General features: G+C 36.9%; 1 protein-coding gene across 4 annotated transcripts in view; it reads left to right on the top strand.

Annotated features, from left to right (window-relative positions):
• SSBP2 (single stranded DNA binding protein 2) overlaps positions 1 to 22,913 on the top strand; it is a 303,233-nt gene that overhangs the window by 115,909 nt on the left and 164,411 nt on the right. The window contains exon 1 of one of the 4 annotated variants that reach the window (XM_061151948.1): positions 9,958 to 10,055. The exons of the other annotated variants lie outside the window; for them this stretch is intronic. Coding sequence (XP_061007931.1) covers positions 10,011 to 10,055 — 45 coding nt within the window. The 5' untranslated portion in view covers positions 9,958 to 10,010. Of the gene's footprint in view, positions 1 to 9,957; positions 10,056 to 22,913 lie in introns of those variants that run through there. 4 annotated transcript variants of the gene reach the window in all.

Below are 22,913 nucleotides of genomic sequence, written 5' to 3'. Positions count from 1 at the left end.
ACATAACCAGACTAACTTCCTCTTTGCTCTAACCTGCAATATCCCCATGAAGAAACACTGGAAACTTGTAAGTTAAATCTGGAGACCTGTTCCATCACAGGCCACCTGCCTGCATACTCTTCTGTCTTTTCCAGACCTTGAGTATAACCTTTGACTTTTTCTTCCCATTTTCCTTTGTCAATTTTTTTCTCTCACAGTGCCTGCTCTCTTTCTTTATGTCTAGAATTTTCATTTTATTCACTACAGAGACATACAGGAAGTAACAAAACAGACACCAGGGAGTTTGCAGAGACTTTGGAATCTTAGCAAGATTTTGTTTGAAAAATAAATAGAATTTACCTGGTTTTACCTCCAAAACCACATTCCTGCTTATTTATTTATTTATTTAAGGAGTTGTTGGAAAGGTGGAGTGGATAGGGGTATTTTAAATCCCTTATTTGGGAATTATTCTCCTCTCTTGACTGAATGAGAGCTCATTCTTCAAGTTCAAAGCAAGGATTGAGCTGGCACCAGTGCCTGGTTCTTTAGAACTTGTGGTATCCTTGGAAACCTCTCCCTTTCCAAGAGGTCTTTCTGAAAGGGCAGAATAAATAAGTATGGTGCTTTCCTAGGTGACCCTCAAAGGTTCTCCTCCTGGATCTTCTGCTGCCTTTTAATGCATAATTTTCCATCATCTTGCCTACTTGCTGGGATTTTCAGGCTAATACTACCTTTGAGAGTAACTAAGCTTTTGTGTTCTTAATGAATGTTTAGGTTTAGTTTCTTCATTGACAATGAGATTTAACATCAGGCATTATTGTGAGGGAAGCTTTCTGCTTTTTGTTACTATAGCTCCTTTCAGTTAACTTTAGCCCATTCCTGTATTTTCTTATGTTGAAGTTGTGCATCCAGTTGGATCATGTACAGAGTTCTTCTGTCTTATCTGAGAAATGTTCATTTCTAGAACAAAAATGATTGGTTCCCTTGCTCAGGGACCCACTTGCTCAGATCAGTTTTTCAGATACTATCTGAATAAGCTCTCAGCCTCCTTTCTCAAATTTAAATTCTGTTGAACAGTGGTCAGCTTTAACAGTTTCCATCAGAGGGAAAAGGTAGGCTTTCATCTTATAATATCCTTGCTTCTGCCTTTGCAAGCTCTCCTGTCATTCAGGATAAAAGTCTCATTCTGCCTCTTTAGTGAGGACTTTCCTAATTACTGTGACCTTCGTAAATTGTCTCCTTTATCAATTTAAAATATGAGGTTGCCTTATTTTGTAAATTCCACATATAAGTGATATCATACAGTATTTGTCTTTCTCTGTCTGACTTATTTCACTTAACATAATACCCTCCAAGTCCATCTACATTGTTGCAAATGACACAATCTCATTCTTTTTTATGGCTGAGTTGTATACCATAACTTCCATAATATTATATATCAACTACATTAAAAGATAAAATATAAGATTGTGTATCAGTGCTCTAACCAATTTACTTTTCACTTTAACAGTGTGATTAAAATATTTTGCCTTTCTTCTTTTTTAAAAAAATTTTCATGGAGTTAAAGTAATAGTAAGATTGAATGGAAACAAAACAATTATCTCAGTAGTTTTCTTTAAAATAATAAAAAAAACCAGAAGGATTGTTTCCCCTTAGTTTAGGAAGTTTAAGAAGTGATAATTATATACAGTTTTCTGTAATTTAAATGTATATGTAATTTTCGTGGGCTGTTAGTATCTATCAGGAACAAACAGCACCCCATGTTTTCCTTATCCATATCAGAAGACTCAATTCAGTTCAGTTCAGTCGCTCAGTTGTGTCCGACTCTTTGCGACCCCTTGGACTGCAGCATACCAGACTTCCCTGTCCCATCACCAGCTCCTGGAACTTGCTCAAACTCATGTCCATTGAGTTGGTCATGCCATTCAACCATTTCATCCTCTGTCCTCTTCTCCTCTTGCCTTCAGTCTTTCCCAGCATCAGGGTCTTTTTTAGTGAGTCAGTTGTTTGCATCAGGTGGCCAAAGTATTAGAGCTTCAGCTTCAGCATCAGTCCTTCCAGTGAATATTCAGGATCAATTTCCTTTAGGATTGACTGGTTTGATCTCCTTGCAGTCCAAGGGACTCTCAAGAGTCTTCTCCAGCATCACAGTTCAGAAGCATAAATTCTTCAGCGCTCAGCTTTCTTTATGGTCCAGCTCTTATATCTGTAGCTTTCCATACAGGAAAAACCATATCTTTGACTAGATGGACCTTTGTCAGCAAAGTAATGTCTCTGCTTATTAATATGCTATCTAGGTTGGTCATAGCTTTTCTTCCAAGGCGCAAGTGTCTTTTCATTTCATGGGTGCAATTACCATCTGCAGAGATTTTTGGAGCCCCCCCAAATAAAGTCTGTCACTGTTTCCATTGTTTCCCCATCTATTTGCCATGAAGTGATGGAACCAGATGCCATGATCTTAGTTTTCTGAATGTTGAGTTTTAAGCCACCTTTTTCACTCTCCTCTTTCACTTTCATCAAGAGGCTCTTTAGTTCTTCGTTTTCTGCCATAAGGGTGGTGTCATCTGCATATCTGAGGTTATTGATATTTCTCCGGACAATCTTGATTCCAGCTTGTGCTTCACCCCAGCCCAGCATTTCGCATGATGTACTCTGCATATAAGTTAAATAGGCAGGGTGGCAATATACAGCCTTGACACACTCCTTTCCCTATTTGGAACCAGTATGTTGTTCCATGTCCAGTTCTAACTCTTGCTTCTTGACCTGCATACAGATTTCTCAGGAGGCAGGTTAGGTGGTCTGGTATTCCCATCTCTTGAAGAATTTTCCACAGTTCATTGTGATCCACACAGTCCAAGGCTTTGGCATAGTCTAGACAAGCAATAAAGGGAGGTGCTTAGAGAACTAGGGTTGATGAATTTAGATTAAACAAAACTTTAGGGATTTTTTTTGGCTCAACTGTGATTTCTGTAAACCTACTTATTTTTACTAATAATGGGAGTTAATTAGCAATCTAAAAAATGAATAATAGATCTTGTCTGTCAATATTTGTAGAGAAAAAAGTGTGTACTTTTTCCCTCAAGTAAATATAAGTAGGTGGTTACTTAATCTGCTGTGTGGTGTAGCTCTCCCCAGCTCTCTTGTGGAGAGAGTCAACGAATTGAATCAGAGTTAAATTCAGGAGGATAAATAGTAATTCAGTTTAGACTTTTATTTCTGTAAATTTTATTTAAAAAGAAGGAGCTTTTTTTTTAAATGAATCATGCTGAAGATTGACTTTTAAAATGAAGAGTAAGAAATATAAATTTCTACTTAATAAAATAAATTTTCCGTGATTCAGCTCTATATAATGAACCAGAAAGGAAGAAATAAGACCTTAATATTTAGGAAGGTTCTGAGAATCAGAGATTAATTTATGTATTGGACAAATGATCTAATGAAAACAAAAACTCTTCAATTTAAATATGTAAACATTGTTCAGATTTATTTAAAAGTAATTTAAATTATTATCTCATGAGTTCTTGATATCTCTTTACTTCATTTTAAGTGGAGGAAAAATTCTCTTTAATCAAACTGGTCCAAAATATTAAAAGTAAATTTATATCATATTGAAATCTTGAAAGAATTGCCATGAGATTTCTCAAATAATATTTTCATTTTCAGTGGAAAATAACATGTATCTTATAACATTTTATATGGTCAATGATGTCATTAAAAAAAATCTGATCATCAGTGCCTATCTGTATGAAATATTTAAATTTTAAATTGGTTAAGATTTATTTAGTTTTGTCTTATAATCAAAGCATTTCATTTTTAAGGCCTTTGTTGTCATTTTAGCTGGGGTTGAGAGTATGGTGACCTTGTGACCTCATTGAGCTTACCCTGCTTATTAAAGATATAAGCAAGATTTTGCAAGCTGATTTACCATGTTTTTTTTCTGATAGACATTTAGAGTTTAATTTTAGGTGTTTGCATCTTTATATCTGAGGTGCCAGTATCTTAGAGTCTGAACACATAGCCGTTTCTGCTATTCACAGCCCAAGGTCCTAAAGTGCAGAACGCACAAGCGTTAATAATAAATAAAAAGTGTTATTTATTTATTTATTTATTTATTGGCTACTGAGTTTGGTTTGTTACACAGCAGTAGATAAATGAAGTGAAAGTGTTAGTTGCTCAGTCGTGTCCATCTCTTTGTGACCTCATGGACTGTAGCTTGACAGGCTCCTCTGTCCATGGGATTTCCCAGGCAAGAATACTAGAGTAGTTTGCCATTCCCTTCTCCAGGAGATCTTCTCAACCCAGGGATGGAACAGCAGTAGATAATCAGAATGTAATTTGGTATGTTCTGATACAGAATGCGGCTGTAACAAAAGCTGAAAAGTACATGGGAGCAGCCAGTGGGTGAAACCTGGAAGGGATTCGTGGTGATGGCTGGTGAGGACTTGAAAGAGAGTAATGACAGTGGTATTTGAAGCTGGAAATAAGACCTTTATTATCTAGCGGCAGAAAGTTAAGCAAAACTGTCACCCAGGGTGTCATGGAAAATAGGAAATGTACTTAGTGAACTGATAGATCTGGCAAAGGAGATTTCTAGGCAGAATGTCTAAAGTGTTGTCAACTGTTTCTTTTAGCTATATCTCATGAGATATGGATGGAGGAAAATGAGCTAAAAAAAGGAATTCTTGTTTTCAACAATTTGGATGAAATATAAAGGGTTCAGGACAGTTTTCCAGCCTGCAGAGGGTTCTCAAAGTAAGAAGGGGCCTTGAAACAAAGATCACATCCAGAATGAAGTTAGGAAAATGTGGTCTTAAGGCAAAAATGAAACTAAGGTGCAACTATAATATCTTTACAATCTCAGAAAGATTTGAGGTAGTCCTCATGGACTCTTTCAGACACACAAAAAGCCCCCCCCCCCCTCCCAGTATCTTTGAGGGCTTGCCTCCTAGTTCCTGTCTGTTAAACAAAAGGGCTTCTAAGAATCCATGGGCTTTGTCCTACAGCAGCCTCACAGAGAGTCCAAGGTTGAGAAGAATTTACTTCAATGCGATCTGTGTCATGGCTTTTGCCTGAGTGAATGGATTCATAAATTGATTCAAAAGAAGCCTATAAAATTTTAAAAAGATTTATATGAGCCTAGACTTGGAATGAAGCAACACAAAATGAAGAGACTTTTAGGTCCCCGTAGGCAAGAAGAAAGCTGAGAGAAGTTTTACAAACACAGGCTTCTTTTTTATGGAAGAGGAAATGTGACTCAGATGGTAGAATCAAGAGAGCAGAACCCAGAACACAGAGAAATACTCCCACTGAATGGGACCCAGGTCTCATGAAGGTACTGGTTACATGGACCCTGCTGGATATTAGAATTTTTATAGACCAGTGACATTTACACGCCTCCTAGACTTTACTTCCTTTCCTACCTTTTTGAATGGAAATCTGTTGTGATTATCCTGGCCTGGAAAACTGGATATCTTGCATGTGTGGGAGGTAAAGAATTAGTCTCTTCAGTCCACAGGTCTCTGTATTGAGAAGAATTGTAGTCAAGATGCAGTACCCAAGAACACCACTTGAATCTTGATCTGATTTAGATTATTAGCTCCTGAATTTTGAACTATTGCTGTAATTATTAAGAGATGTCTGAGGATTGTGGGGAAGGGAGTGAGTGTGTCTTGTGTTGGAATGTGAATTGTGAAAATTGGGTGGATTGTGCCAGATGGAGTTTTTTAAACTTTTGAGATAATTATAGATTCACATGCAGCTGTAAGAATACAAATGCATTTGTATTATTGTACATTCCGTGTACCCTTAGTTTCCCCTGGTGGTGACATCTTGCAAAATGCTAGTACAATAACTGGGTTTGATTTTCAGCGGAATACCTGTAACCAGTCAGTACCTTGATCAACACCTGGTCCCTCACTGAAGTACTCTGTTTCCTGTAGTCTTTTGATTCCAACATCTTGATAGAATCCACCAATCTAATTCAGATTTCCCCAGTTTTACTTGTACTCAAGCGTGTGTGTGCGTGTGTGTGTGTGTGTGTGTGTGTGCGCGTGCGTGTGAGGTCTTGAAGAGTCGGACACGACTTAGCAGCAGCAGCTGCAGCAGCGTGTGTATATCTAGTTTTGTGTGAGTTTTATCATTTGTAGGTTTCTGTATCCACCACCATAGTCAAGGTACACAGCCGAAAGACTTCCTCCTGTTGCTCTTGTCTAGCCACACCTCCCTCCCCAGTCTGTCTCTCATCCTGCCAGACGGGTTGGTTACAGCATTAGCTCATGGTATAAATGCAGATACCCTTTGAAAAATGAATATATATTATATATAGGATCATCTTATTGAATTGGATCTGTGGAAATTATCAACAGAGGCCTCAATTTAGAAATATATAAGGTTGATTTTTCCAAGTTCAGAATTTTTCTGTTAATGAAATAACTATTATATCAATAAAGACTACTTTAATTGCGCTTACTGTTTTTCACTACTATCCAGAGATGGCTTAAAACAGTGATATAAGTGCATCATTTGCATGTGGTCAGTTGTATAGATAGATTGGACAACAGTGTAAGGACTTTGCTTTTGGATTTTAAAAAAAATGTATACCCTACATAGTGATATTTTTATTCTTTATTGTTCAGTGTATTCAGTCAAAGGTAACCAAGTATGAAGAGTTATAAAGAAAGCATTCCTAAAGGAAAGCATTGCTTTTCTGTGCTACATTATCTATTCTACTGTACTGTTTTGTTGCTATGGTAAAAAATACAGGCAAAGTAAGTTATAAGGAATTTAGTGTCGTCCTTTAAAATTTTTTGATTATCAAATTATTTGTTTTCTCCCTCCTTTTTTTCCTGTCTCATGTACTCACCTCTTCCTTACAGTTTTTTCTATGATTATTTATAACAATGCCACAAGTATTATGAAACATTGGTGTGAATTTTATTTTTTAATTAAGATATGTGCAGGATCTTTAACTTTGTAGAGCTTTAGTGTATGATATACATTATGAGTGACCACAGATAGAAATTTCTAAAATTATTATTATTTGTGATTTATCTCATTTTTAGCATCTAATCTACATCTTTTATTGTAAAAAGGCAGTCAGACCATCTCAAACCACTCTTTTATTTTATTCCTTCTTTAATTAAAATTTTATTTATTGACCTTGCCAAACAAAAGTCTAGGTCTTGAAGGGATAGAGTTCCAGCCCTTAAGGAGCTTCTAGTAGAAGAGACTAGTTAACAGATGATTATAATAAAATGAGCTCTGACAGAAAAATAATCCTGGAATTCTTACCTGGAGAATCCCATGAACAGAGAAGTCTGGTGGGCTATGGTCCTTGGGGTCGCAGAGAGTCAGACATGACTGAGGTGGCTTAGCACCCACGCACTGTGGAAACATTCAGGTCGTGGGCTTTAAACTTAGCCTTCACAAGTGAGAGAAGGCTTCCAAGAGGAGGAGGAGGAGGTTGGAATTCGTTAGGCTTCTCTGTGAGTGCAGGAAAATTGAGGTCCTAACCCTATCTGTATCCCCACGACCTCTCTTCTAATTGCCAGAGTAGAGTGGGCCCTCGGTAGGTATTTGATGACTGTTGAAAAGCAGAGATGTCGAGCTGCATTTTGACAGAGAGCTTTGGAATGAGTTGAGTGAAAAATTAACTGAAGGAAGGTTGTTCTAGACAGAGGGACCAGCATGTGCACAGACTTTTGTCCCTGGTAAAAATCCTCTCCCGAGGCAGACGTTCTCAGACTTCATTGCCCCCACGTCCCTCCCCTCTTCTCCCTGTCTACCCCGTTCTCTCTCCCTCCTCCCTGCCTCACTGGCCCTCTCTCTCCCTCCCCTCCGCCCCTCCCTTCTCTTCCTCTCTCTCCCTACAGAACCAGTAGACTGTGACCACTGCCTGTGGTTTCTAAGCACACAGCTGGGAGGATCTCTCTGACTTCTCCCAGAAGTTAGATAACAAAATACATAATATCTTCAAAATCCCTCTGCAAAGGCCTTTTGGTTTAGAAAAATGTGCTTGTTTTTGTTAGAGTTTTTTTTTTTTTTTTTTTTTTTAAGAATAAGGTAAAAAATAGAAACTTGTCCTTTTCAGTCCTAAAGAAAGTAAAAATGATGTGGTTGAACTCACCACTGAACTTTTTACCTACTGATGTGCGGGACCTGTGATTGCCTGGCATCATTAGCCTACAACTTTGGGCCTGGGGAAAAAAAGAGATGTGGCATTCTTCATTTTTCCCTCTCTCCAGAGAATTGTCCTACTGGCAGAGGCTAAATTTCAGGTATGAGGTTTCAAGTACTCTATTATACATTCCCAAATGCCAACACTGCTATAGGGTTCTGGACTTTTTAAGACTGTTACTTTCCTCAGAAGAGTAAGCGCATGTTACTGCTTAGTATCACATATGTCTGGAGAATAAAGGCAGAGTCTGATTTCTTTGCATTTTTGGTGGGACAGGGATAATGGTTTTAGTTATTAAGAATCAAGGTATGGTTTGGCCCAGAAGGGAGCCTCTCGAATTTTGATAAATCATAAACCAATAAAGAAGTAAAACTAAGTATGCAATCTTAAGAGATTTCTTGTAGCTTGATATGGCTAGAACAAAAGTTATGAGGGGGAATGCTGAGAAATGAGACTGGATCGGAGAAAGGGACCAGATCAGAGAAAGGGACCAGATCAGAGAGAATTTTGAAGACCCAGTTAAGAAGTTATGATTTTCTCTGAGGGCAAATTGCAGCTGATGGGAATTTTTACTTTACAGAGGGAAAAACATTGATTAGATTTGTGTTTTTAAAAGAAATCCACTCAGGTATCAATATAGAGGGAACAAAGGTCAAGGTAGGGATTTGTATGTAGATCTCTATTCAAAATTCTCATTTATTGTATTCTCAAGTATTTTTTCCATCCTTGCTTTTTCTCTTCTTGTAGATATGTTAAACTGATATTGTCCCATAGCTCTTAAATCATCTGTTCCCTTTCTATTTCTTTTTTCTTTGTGTTTCAGTTTGAGTACTTTTTATTGACTTACTTCCGGGTTCACTGATGCTTTCTTCACTGTGTTGAATTGAATGATGAATTTGTCAAAGGCAGTCCTCATCTCTATTACTAGGGTTTTTATTTCTAGCATTTTAATTTGATTGTCTTACCTAATTTCCATCTTTTTTCTATTGAAATTTTCCATTTATTCATGCTGTGGTCCATCTTTGCCACTAGAGCCTCTGGCATATTAATCTTAGATGTTTAAAATTTTCTGCCTGATAATTCCAATAACATTGCTGTATCAATGTTTATTTCTCTTTCTTTGTTGATGTGTGTCTTTTTAATTCTTTTTTTTATATATCTTGTATCTTTGTTGTTGTTGAAAGCTGAACATCTTGTGTAGGACAGTAGAGGCTAAGGTAAATTTTATTCATGTTGCAAGATGACAGATCTCTTCTTTTTGTAGTCCTTTTAAATGTGGGAAAAGCAGTTAGGTTAATCTAGTCAGGGACTAAGCTGGATTTGGATTTTGATTTTGTTTTGGTGTCAGTGTACCACAGACTTCAGATTTCTCTAGCATTACTTTGTGCTCAGGATGGTGGCTGGTTTGCTTAGGAGTTATTCAGTATCTGGTCTGCCTTTAGCTCTAAGTCCCCTGTTTGCTTCTGAGCTTTGAAGAGGGTTTTATTATCTGGCACCTCACCTAGAAGTTGACCACGTTGCTTGTTACTAGATCCTTACCAGCCTGGTAATATTAAACAGAGGATGGTGGTCTCTGCTGCTCTGATTCAGCCTGTTAGGCAGGGCTTGTTTCCCTGGGTCTCAAGAGTGTCCACTGTGAGCAGTCCTGTCCTGTCCCAGTGGTAGAGGATCGCTAGTAGTCTTAGTTCAGAATTTTTTTCTACCCCTTCTCCACAGTGGAGAGTTTTTTCCCCTCTTCTTTTCCTTCATTTTTAATGGGTTTTCACCTGTGCCCTGAGGGTCATAGGTTTTTGTTGTTTCTTAGGGGAAAAGTGAAAGTGAAGTTGCTCAGTCGTGTCTGACTCTTTGCAACCCCATGGACTGTAGCCTACTAGGCTCCTCTGTCTGCAGGATTTTCGAGGTAAGATTGCTGGAGTGGGTTGCCATTTCCTTCTCCAGGGGATCTTCCCAACTCAGGGATCGAGCCTAGGTCTCCCGCATTGCAGGCAGACGCTTTACCATCTGAGCCACCAGGGAAGTCACCTTTTTTAGGGGAGAGGGGACTAAATGGAGCTTTGCGCTTCACCCCCTTCCCCCAGCCCCACAATGGCTGCTTTTCCTCTCCTCCTCTACTACAGGAGGGAGTCTCTCTAGTCTCTTTCTTTCTCTTAGTTTTTCTTTTGAGCACTTTGTGAGGTATGTGGAGGAGAGTCTGTGAGTAGATGAGCTTTCCCGTGACGTTTCTGGATCTCGGGGATTCTGCATTCTTATCCGAGTTGACACTCAGCCTTTAGCAATTTAGAAATTTTAGCTGGGTCCTTTCCAGTTTGTATTCCCTCTGGTCTCTGCTTCAGGTTATCTGGTGTCCGTATCATATTTCTCCTCAGAGGTATCTGTCTATATTTAGGTGAGCTCTCTGATGGGTTCAAGGAAATTGACAGTTTTGTAGATTAACTGCCTTTTTTATTGTAAGTTTGGACATGATGCTGTTTCCAGCTTTCTACATCTTACATGGAAAACATATGAGCAGGTCCCTCAATATATAATCACGTTGTTCATCTATGTTGCTTATGCTCCTGGGTTACACATTTGAGCTGAAAGGTACACAAGTCCTACTTTGATTTTCTCTCTGATAAATTCTTTTAAAATTTATGGCTAGAGCCTGATAGTTCTTTTCAACTGTTTCCTGTTCACCCCAAATAGATCTCTAAGGCAACTTCTGAGAGACACATTTTGAAATATATTGGTGGGGGAAGGAAATTCCAGTTTTAAGAATTAGAAAAATATGGGTCCTCATGTCAGGTCTTCTTTTAGAATCAATTCATCTAGAGGCAGTCAGTCATTTAGCTGAATATCCTTTTTTCACTTTTAAAAGAGGATTTTTAACACCTTTGTTCCTCTTACAGAGTTGTTGTAAGACTCAGCTGAGATATTGTGTATAAACGATCTCTGAAAAATGTAAAACTCTATACAAATTGTGATTTTATTATTACCTTTCCCTATGTACTCTTCACCCATGAGTGCAGTTATTTTTACCAAGATTAAGTGGACCAGCTATAATCTATCTGACTTCCTGTTTTTGATTTATTTAAAGAACTTTTTATTATTGGTTTAAAGACTCTTGGTAAGGGCTTGAATTGTTTTTTGATTTATCTCACTTTTTATGCTCTGCTTCATAGACTTCCCTGTTTTTCTTTTGTGGTCAGAATTTTCTTATCTCAAAATATGCCCCTTTAGCTTTAAAGATCTTTTTTGTTTTATGTTGTTTTACTTTATTAGTTGCCCATGTAACAGTTTGTTTGCTCCTATTTGATATTTTTGAAGTTCTGGTTTTTTGATACATGACTTTCCATTTCATATTTGTTCCTAACAAATTGTTGTAAAGTTTTTAGGCATCTTGTCAATACATGTTTTGTTTGTTTGTTTTTAAATAAAAGCTTTTCTCTGAAAAGGCTATCTCATTTATCCATAATTTTTTGAAAGTTTGGTGACTCCATACTGTTTTATGAGAAAGTTGAGCTTGAGAAACAAGTTTTTACTAAGTCCTCATCCACATGTACTTCAGATGTCAATCGTTGCTTTTCACTGCATTTAACAATGGAGACATTCTGCACCAACATGGCAGCAAGGACGTAATAACTGGACTCATTGTCTCCATCCACCACCTCTTCCTTCTTTGTAGAAAGGTTATATTCCAAGTTTCCTCCCTTTCCCCCCTTTACTCTGGACCCGTTTCCCAAGTCACATCTCAGTTTATTCTGTTTCAAGCAGTATTTTTTCCCCTCTTATGTACATATTGACATCTTATTGAACTTTTCTCCTCTTCTAAACATGGTTTCATTATTACTAATCTTCTTCTTTTGCTCATTTCTTTATATACAGAGAACCTCAAACAACCCTAATCAGAAATGAGAAGACTCAGAATACTGTTACTAGTTTATTTGTATTAAGGGTGAAATATTCATACATTTAGTGGAAATGAGATGAAAACATAGTAACAGCCTGTATTGGGTTACTGCACTAAGACCATTTGAAAATTCAGTGATTTTCTGGAAGGATCCACAGAGCCCAGTGTATAGGCATATTCACTGCTGTGAGTAATTCCAAAAGATACAGGGGCTTCCCTGGTGGTTCAGCGATGCAGAAGCCACCTGCCAATGCAGGAGATATGGGCCTGATCCCTGTTCCAGGAAGGTCTCGCCTGGCATAGAGCGACTAAGCCTTTGGCCCACAGTTGTTGAGCCTGTGCTCTGGAGCCCGCAAGCCGCAACTACTGAGCCCTTACACCACAACTGCTGAAGCTTGTGTGCCCTAGAACCACTTCTCTGCAACAGAGACGCCACCACAAGGGAACCTGGTGCACCACAGCTAGAGAGTAGCCCCCACTCGCCACAGCTAGAGAAAAGCCCTCGGGTGGCAACAGACACCCAGCACGCGTGCAGTCACTGCAGTGTGGCCAACTCTTTGTGACCTAAGGGGCCGTAGCCCGCCGGGCTCCTCTGTCTACGGGATTCTCCAGGCAACAATACTGGAGTGGGTTGCCGTGCCCTCCTCTAGGGGATCTTCCCAACCTAGGGATCGAACCCATGTCTCTTATGTCTCTGCATTGGCAGGCAGGTTCTTTATCACCAGCACCACCTCCCTTCCTTATTCATTGCAGCATTATTTACAATAGCTAAGATATGGAAGCAACCTAAGTGTCCCTCCACAGATGAATGGATAGAGATGTGGATACAGTGTACTAGTACTCAGCCATAAAAAAGAATTAAATCTTGCCATTTGAGACATCAGTGGACCTAGAGGGTATGGTGCTAAGTGAAATAAGACAGAGAAAGACAAATACTGTGTGATTTCACTTATATGTAGAGTATAAAACCAAAACAAATGAACAAACATAACAAAATAGAATTATAGATACAGAGAAGAAACTGGTGATTACTAGAGGGGAAAAGGGGTGGGGGAGGCAAAAAGGAGATGAGACAGATGATCATTTTGAAATGTATAGAAATATGAAATCACTATGTTGTGTAAGAGAAACTAATGTATTGTAGTTAAAAAAAATTACCTCATAGAAAGAGATCAGATTTGTGGTTACCAGAAGTAAGGGGTAGGGAAGGAGGAATTGGATGTAGGTGGTCAAAAGGTACAAACTTCCAGTTTTAAAGATGCATAAGTACTGGGGATGTAATGTACACTATGATAAATATAATTAGTACTGCTCTATGTTATAAATGAAGTCCTAAGAGTACCCATCCCAGAAAAAACTCTTCTATTTCTTTAATTTTGTTTCTGTATGAGATGCTAAATATTCACTAAACTATTGTGATAATTTCATGATGTATATAAGTCAAATCATTATGCTGTACACCTTAAACTTACACAGTGTTCTATGTCAATTATGTCTCTATAAAACTGGAAGAAAAAAAATGTAAAACCTTCACCAGGGAAGCTTGTGTGAGACACAGTGCCTGAGGTTTTTATTGGGGGCTGGTCATGCAGGCACACTCTTTTAGAAGGAAAACAAGTGTTCAGTATAGACCATGTTGCTTGTACAAAGAGTTTAGGTATAGTGAGCTTCTGTTTTGTGAGTGGTAAGAACCCTTCCCAATCAGTTTCCAGAAGACCTCTAGAAACCAGCCTTGCGTGCAGACCTCTCTAAGGGTAGCAACCTCAAGCCTGCAATGTTGTCTTTTTTTTTTTTGTCACACTGCTTTTAGACTTTGAAGGTCCTTCCAAAAAGCATCCAAAAAACTCCATTAAAGTCAGTACAGACCCTAATTTTGCTAATTGAGCAAATGGTAGCTTTTGTTATAGGCTGTTTAATGTTATGAAAACAATTTCCTGTTGGCTTTTCTCTGCAAATAGTATTTGTGCTGTGAATTTAAAAGGCTTTTATGAAACACCCAGAAATTTTACAGCAAGTTTTCTTACATAAAACTTTGTTGCAGGTTTCAAACAACTGATCTGTAAATGAAATTTAGAAGATCTAGATTTAGGATTTTCTTATATGTGGTATGCAGAGAAGAGAGAAATAGAGAATGGATTCCTTGGGGAAAAGCCTTTTAGGAGGAAACTGGTATTGAACTGAAGATAAAGAGTGTAAATAGAGGAGGAAAAGAAAGACAAAACATATGCTAGGGAAGTAGAGTCGCATGACTAAGGGAAAACTGAAGATAGGGTGGGCGAGAGGGGGAAAGAAAGTCATGTATTTTTGCTCTGAAACAAATGTAAACTCAGACACTTCTTGTACCAGTGCTGTTGACCATATATTTTCTGCTTTTGAGGACTCTAAAACTTTCTAGAAAGACTTACTTTTCTTCTTTTAGTAGTTCATATGAGGTACAAATATTATATATTTGTCTCGTGTTGTTTCCTAATTGGAAACTACTTAACTCATAGGGTTGTTTTGAAGATGAAATATGATGATATATGTGAAAAAGCTGTGTGGAGGTGTTTATGGCCATCATTTAAAAATGACAGCTGTCTCCTTAGGCCCGCTTGACATAGAATCTTCATGTTGAATGGAATCCCCGCGCAGCAGTGTTATGCATCTTCCTCACTTTGCTCTCACCTGGCCTCCTGCTGCCTCCCTGAATATTTATACCCAAAGGTTCCCTTGCTGCCAAATGTTATCTTCTCCTGCTTTTTAGTATAGGCGCTTAGCGTTTATATATGTACTGGGTTGGGTTTTCCTGATTCTTCATATCATGGTAGGGTCCCTCCTTGGCCTTTGTTTCCTCCTTGGCATACTACTCAATTATTTGGAAAGCAACTTTTATAAGAACGAATCTTCTGTGCTTTATTCCCTTGCAGTACTTTTTAAGGTTAAAATAGAATTTAAAAGGGCTGTCTAGTCCAGGATAGTAAAGCTATATCATAAAAGTTCTTTCCTTGTACTAATAAGTAGAAAATGTTTCATGAGAGCCTATTGCCTAAACTGAAACTGCCTTGCATGTTATAATTATGTATGAATATTTGTCTTACTGTGAAAAGTTAGCTCTTTCAAATATAAGATGCATTGTAAGAACTATTAGAAATTCAGCTAACTAACCATTGTCTACTAATACAACAAAGCTCTTGGCAAACCTCTAGATGGGACATTAAAAATTTTAAACCAAATATTTGAATATGTCATGTGTCACTAAAAGCACCATCTAGCTATTAATGAATAGCTCAGTAATTGGCTGATTTATTCTCTTTTCTCCATATTTATGATGTGTATAGTAACATTTGTAATGTTTATTAAATAACACATATCAGTGTTATATTGACTAACTATAATTCTCCTGTTTCAAACTAGTTTTTGAGCATGGAGACTACCATGATACAGTTATTATATTAAAAAATTCAAGAATAGCAAATACGTTTAGCATCTGGTGTGTTAACACTAGTTCAGTGGAGAACTGCATTTGGTGAAGCTGGATTTGCAGTAAGAGCTAGAAAACAACTTTGGGTGGAAATTTTAGAATGACTTAGGTATTTGTGTTAGGCAAATATGGGAAAAAGGTCCATGTTCTTTTTGAAAGCCAAGAAGCTGTTCTTTATTAGTCGTTTTTGTATCTGTCATCAGTAATCTAATATATTCTAAAACTAGTTGGACAGTGATGGTAGTTTAGTCACTAAGTCATGTGTGACTCTTGCGACCCCATGAACTATAGCCCACCAGGCTCCTCTGACCATGGGATTTTCCAGGCAAGAATACTGGAATGGGTTGCATTTCCTTCTCCAGGGGAATCTTCCAGACCCAGGAATCAGACCTGGGTCTCCTGCATTGCAGGTGGATTCCTGCATTGCAGGGGGATTCTTTACCAGCTGAGCTATAGGAAGCCCCACAGGAAACCACATTTCTGATTGGAAATGTATAAAAATGTCTCCTTTATAAAATGCAAGAGAAACATATGTGTGATAGTACCAGTTATTTGTTTGATGTACTTTTCTGATTAGTTCCTCTGTTGCTTACTTATATTTCAGAATATATATTCAAAGAGGATAGTAGTCTATCTGATCATATGTGTTTACTATCAAATTTCAATAATCATTATAAAATTTTTTTCACATAGATTCTTCACATATCTTCTGTAAATGAGAAATGCATATTATAAAAGAACTCATATGGTGTAATAAAAGTTTAATACAAAAGTTGAGTACATATATACTAGGTTCAATATAAGCTGTTTCAGAAGAATGTTTTCTTTTTGTGAATTAATGAATTTACATATGGAACTAGATAGGTTTTTAATGATTAAAATGGATTAAAAAGTCTCATCTGTGGTATCATAAATTTTTCAAAATTCAGTTTCCTTAAAACTTAATTTTGTTACCTGTTTGATTTTCAGTATTTTTAAAAAGTTTATAAAGGGAAAAATAATAGCAGCTCTAGACCTCAACCCCCAACAAAGAAAGCTACTTTTGTCTCAAGAAGATGGATTTTCTTAGACAAAACAACCAGAGCTTTAACCTAATACTTAAACAAACTGAACTTAAATTCCAAGGGATAAGCTATTTACTTTGAGACTCAGTTCAAGAAGCCCTTTGAAAAACTGAGGAAAATCAAAGGCCTTAGCTGAGAAAGAATTTGATTGCTACTGATAAAGATATTTCTATATTTTTAACCTAGTAAGCTCTAAATTTCTGAATTAAGTTTTATTTAGAATTTATAGCTAATACAAAGTTGAATTAAGTTATTTTGTTTCTGGAACAATTATATGACCTACTGCTATTTTGCACTGGGCTTCCCAGGGGGTTCAATGGTAAAGAATCTGCCTGTCAGTGCAGGAGATGCAAGACACTCCAGGTTGATCCCTGGATCAGGAAGATCCCCTGGAGCAGGAAATGGCAGCCTGCTCCAGTGTTCTTGCCTGGAAATCCCACGGACAGTGGAGCCTGGCGGGCTACAGTCCACGGGATCTGTGCTGGGCACAGCACAGCACTCCTGACTTTGGACTGCATATTTGCATGTGTCCTTCTTAAAAGGAGTCAATCAATAGAAAACATTTATGAGACAGGGCACATAGACTTCATCATGTTAACAAGACTACTCTTCTTAGCTTTTTTACAAAATATAAAATACAGTTTATCTCCTGTACTATTTATATACTTCAAAAAATCATTGTACTATGTTCAGTTTTAGGCAGTAAGTAGCTATAAGTGATAGATTCTCCCAGTAGAAACATTTTCCTTTATCTTCCATGGGGAGAAGTCATAATTTTTCTCTCTACTGTTTTTAAAAGGCTGAAATTGAATTTTTCAACTTAGTAGAGTTGCTCTTATTTTTACTGGATTTCCTTTCTTGGCTCTGAAGTCTCCTATTAACATGGTACTGCCTCTGCAAAGATTATATGGTATAAAGTAACAGATTTTCAGAGCTAAAAGTGAATTTTCGGCTCATCTAGTCATACACTTTCATTTTACGTTTAACCCCAGTGTCAGCTCAAGCCTCTTCCCCACCCATTGGCCTCTTTAGTACTGCTACATATCTTCAGGGATTATATGCTCATGGTTATTTCCAGCTTCAAATTTCTGACCTGTGGGTACTCTTGATCTTCCTTACAGCATACCTCACCACTATTTCTTTTTTCTCTGTTTCTTACAGACCTAGGCAGTAAATGTTATGTTTGAATTGCAATCAGTGGGTGCTTATCCAGTACCAGATCATTAACATTTCTACTAAACCAGGTTGATAGACTATATATTTGACCTATAAAATCTGTACTTTTACTTAACTTTCTCCTGGGTTGCTTGCTACTCTGGATAGAAAGCAGACTGTTTTGTTTACCTGGTCTATAGTTTTTTCTTTTCATTTATTAGATCTGAGATCTGGAATGGTCTTAAGGCCTTCATTATGAGCATAACTATATTCATTATCTTTAACCATTTATGCCTTAAAATAATGGAGGAACCAGAAGCTGAGTACAATATAATCAGCATTTGGTGTTAACATATGGTGTCATTGGGTGTCCTTGTCTTCTATTCAGGAAGGTTTTTTGTTTTTTTTTTCTCAGCTACATGTGAGATTTTTTTTAACCCACCTGTGCATAAGTTTTGTTTTAGTTAACATGTTTTGCCTCATAAATACCCTGACATTGAGCAGATGTATACTTGATGTATTGTATTAGACCTGAGATGATATTAAGATACCTATATTATTGTTATAATATCTGTACTAAAATATCAGTCTCTTCCATCCAGGACCAATCTACCAGGGATACACAATAATTCTAATACATACAACACAGAAACAATAATAAAATGTGGAGATATGAACATAGAATTGGGAGATTAGACACAGTTATGTTCTTTTCCCAACCAAAAAATTAAGATTTATAATCTGAAATTGAAACTAACACCAAAAACCAGTATGGATTTTGATTCTGCATTGGCTGTCTTTTGGTTGAGTTGTCATTTATCTGTCTTCCCTGCAAGCCTTGCTCAGTAGGTACTAAGTAAATATTCATGAGCTTGAGTAGATTGGAATTAACACAGCTGATGGTCTTCACTGCCCACCTGAGCAGTGCCAAGAGTGTGACCTGACATAGGTTCTTCATTCTTGAGGATATATCGCTGACTCCATTTCTTAGCCTAGCAGCGCAACCTCTTTTTTTCCCTCAAAGAAGTAAATTCTGTCTAATTGCTGTACAATTAGGCAGATTTCTATAAAAAAAAATTAACAGTAATAAATTATTGCTATAGTTTTGCTTTAGTATCTTGTAGAGACCATAATTTAATAGAACTACAGTTTTTATTCTACAGGAAAGCCTCTTTGCCCAACCTTATACCACTCACCCTCTCCCTATACTTCAAATTTTCAAAGTGCATACCAAGAGATACTAATTTTTTTGTTTGTTTTACAAAACTTTTTTGTATGGTCTGTGAGATAAGCTTTCTTAATTCATTAAATGTTATTTATAGAACATTAACTTCTTAACTGAGGGGCTAGAGGGCAAATAAACTGAAAATTGAGTTGAGTCACTGCCAAAATAAGATCAGAAATTAAGATTCAGCATCTCTTAAATTTAAAAATGATATTTACTGGTAACTTCTTATGAATACATCTATTGTGCAGAAAAATGTCTTTTTGTAATGCATTCCTGTGAATTTAATGACCATATGTTTTAATTAATTTGAAAACCATTGCTGGCAGTTGGTCAGGACGGGAACTGGCAAAACGATTCACCAGGTAGTATCTGGGGGCTGTTTGACAGCTTCCTTTCCTGTTGTGAAAGCCTTTATCTGATTACATAATGGGTGTGTGTGTTTGTGCAGATGTACTGAGGCCAGGTTCCATTTTCACTGTCAGCTGCTTGAAACTATATGATAGAAACGGTATCATTTAAAACCAGTATATTTCCACTCCGATTTCTCCAGTGGATGATGATAGGGCAGCTAAAATTACAATTAAAAAACACAATGAAGTAACCATTCTTTAAACCGTCCTTAACAAGGTCTATATACTTTAATCTCTTTTTTCCTCTGTCAGTACCCTTCTTGTACCTTAACACTCAGAACTGCTACTTTGTCAGTTTTTCTCTTTTGTTTCATCATCCTTATTAACATGACTTCCCCAATCCCTCTCAAGCTTTAGTCTTACTTCACCAGTTGGTCCATTGGACATTTATACTTAGACATTGTTATCCCACTTTATATAAAGTGTTTTTAAAATACTTAAATCCATTCCACTCCAGCTAAACCTAAAAAGCAAGAAACTTTTTGAAAAAACATTGAGGCTTATTATCCCCTTCTAACTTCCATAATTCTGTTTCTGATACCATTTTTCTTCTATTTTTCCATGTTTTGAAACTTTATTTGACCCTTCCCTCTCTTTCTCTGCCAACATCCTGCAAATTATCTTTTGCTTCTGGCTACCTTTTCTTCTACCAGATGAATACATAGTTACTAAATTCTGATTTTCTCAAGTAATTCCTCTACTCAAAAAGTTTAATAATTTCTTAGTACTTTCAAGAAGAAATCCAGGTGTCTTTATCTGGCATTCAGTTTCATGATTATCTGGTTCTATTCTCTATGTTCATTATTCATTTTCTACTTCAGCCAAGTCTGCCTATTTTACTCTCCTGTGAATATACATTAAAGCTGCGCTCAAATCCATTACTTTTTAAACCAGTCCAGCCCTTTCTAAGTCATGAGACTTGGGAAATATCTCCCTGAGGTTTTCTAATGGTTGAAATCTTTATTCACCTGTTTAATGTAATTCATCCTTTGAGATCCTACTCTAGATATGATTTTCTTCATAAACCCTTTCTTGGTCCTTTTCAGTATCTGTACTTTTTACCTTTTATTTCCTCATATATAGCAATGGCTATTAACAAAAGTAAATCTTAATTATTGGTATAATTTGGTAGCACTATATATTGATAGTTATAAACCTACAGTGCCCAGCACAATGCCCAGTGCGTTTCATACAAACATTGAATAAATATGGAATGATTAATCATTTTGCTGTACTTACTTTGAATGGAAGACAATGTAGTATAATCACAGAGAGCAAGCAGTGTCTTTGGAGTCAGATGGATAGATCTAGATTTTTATTCATGTTCTGCTATTTAAATGCCATGTGATCATGGACCATAAGCAGTATGTTAATGAAGCTCTGCCAGGCTCATTTCCTGATCTTTAAAATGAAAGGTAAACTTTAATTCAAGTATAACACATACATGCATGTGTATAAACATGTATGTTTTCATTTCATTCAGACTGTCTCTTATTTACTTTGTGCTTATACATTGGTTTTTTTTTATTTTGTTTTGAAAATTTTATTTTGTATTGGTGTACAGCCAGTTAACAATGTTGTGGAAGTTTCAGGTGGACAGCAGAGGAACTCAGCCATACATATACACGTGTGTGTATCCACGTATCCACTCTCCCCCAAACTCCCCTCCCCTCCAGGCTGCCACGTAACATTGAGCAGAGTTCCATGCGCCATACAGGAGGTCCTCGTTGGTTATTCATTTCAAGTACAGCAGTGTGTACATGTCCATCCCAAACTCCCTTGCTATCCCTTCCCCTCAACCTTCCTCCCAGCAACCAGAAGTTTGTTTTTCAAGTCCTTGAGTCTGTTTTGTAAATAAGTTTATTTCTGATACATTGGTCTTTGAGAAGATTATTTTTACATTTTAGGGTTGGGAACAAATTTATTGTACCAAAGTTCATTGTCTGGCCCCATTTTTCATTAAGATACATGCATAGAGGAGTTAACATGACAGGGAGGCAATATCAGAGAAGGTTGTTCTCATTGCTTTAGGGTCTGTGCCTTGCCAAAAAGTGGTGGCAAGAAGTTCATTCCAGATCAGCATGTGATTCCTTGATTGGCCCTTTGTATTTTCTTCTTCCTGCCCAGACTGGGTGAGTAGATCATGCATGGAAAAAATGTAAGTTAGCTGTTTTTTCAGCTATTATGGTAATAAGTAGTTTTAAGTAAATTTTTTTCTGACACATTTTAGAGTATTTCCTGGAATGTTCTTAAGTATCGGTGTCTTTAATCACTAGGGTTCACTTTATTTTGTTTGTTAACACAGGATATTGACAAGTTACATAGCTAATTTTTAAATAGATTATATTTTCATTATGTAGTATATCTTTTCATATATTAAAATTTCCCCTCAATTTTTCAAAGCTGAAGTGTTACCCAGACCAAGTTTCAATGACAATAAATCATTATCATGTTGATTTTGTATTATCACAATCATTGATGACTTTAGAAGATAGTCACTCTTGAATGGCTATTCATGAACATATATAAATTGGAAGTTTTTTCCAAAGGGAGTTGCATTTTATGTCTGTTTCTTTCCAGTTAGGGTCCATGAACAGATTTTTTAGCCACTCACAAGTTAATTTATAAATATATTTACCCAGTTGTGAATCAATGGATTTGTGAATATTCTTATAAAAGTAGATTTTATTTATAATCAAAATTCCATCTGCATTAGAAGAAACACCAGTGATGTTTCTAAATAAATAAGGAGTAATGTAATGTCATCTCATATTCTTTGAATTCTGTGAAATCACATTTCCTTCTGGTGGAATTTGGGTTTATGTTATATATACTTTGGTTAAAGCATTGTTCTTAAGTTTGTTCATAAGTAATAAATTCCAGATTTAACATAAATGGAATTACAGTGTTAGTCTAGAAAAGGACCAGATAGGAAAGCATCATTCCTTTTGATTCTGATTTCATTATGACAAATATATTATTGGCAGGTTGGGAAGAGCTTCTAACATTGCCTATTATAAGTAATATATTAACCTTTGAAAGGAAGTATGCTTTCTAATGTCATATTGCAAAAGAGCAGTATAAACTGATTAATAGTATATTAAGAAAATATGTTTATCGTAAAATGCTTTTTAGTATTTCATATAACCATTTAGATTCTTGGGCTTCCCAGGTGGCTCAGTGGTTAGGAATCTGCCTGCTAATACAGGAGACATGGATTCGAACCCTGAATCAGGAAGATCCTCTGGAGGAGGAAATGGCAACCCACCCCTATGTTCTTGCATGGGAAATCCCGTGGACAGAGGAACCTGATGGGCTACAGTCCATGGGGTCACAGAGTTGGACACGATTGAGTGACTGAGCACATTTAGATTCTTCAATTTTAGTTTGTGCACTTCAAAAAGAAAAAAGAATGTTAACAGAGAAAGAGACTGTGAGTAAGGGATTAGGGTGTCTTAGTATTTTCCTGACCTATGGAATAGCATGCACTGGGTCTGAAGAACTACTGCCTAAGAATAGTAGTCTAGAAAAAGAAGTAACGAAGAGATCTGTACT

This window comes from Dama dama, chromosome 9, assembly GCF_033118175.1.
Source record: "Dama dama isolate Ldn47 chromosome 9, ASM3311817v1, whole genome shotgun sequence".
Lineage (NCBI taxonomy): Eukaryota > Metazoa > Chordata > Mammalia > Artiodactyla > Cervidae > Dama > Dama dama.
Note: the sequence above shows the minus strand (reverse complement) of the source record. Positions and strands in the feature narration are given on the sequence as shown.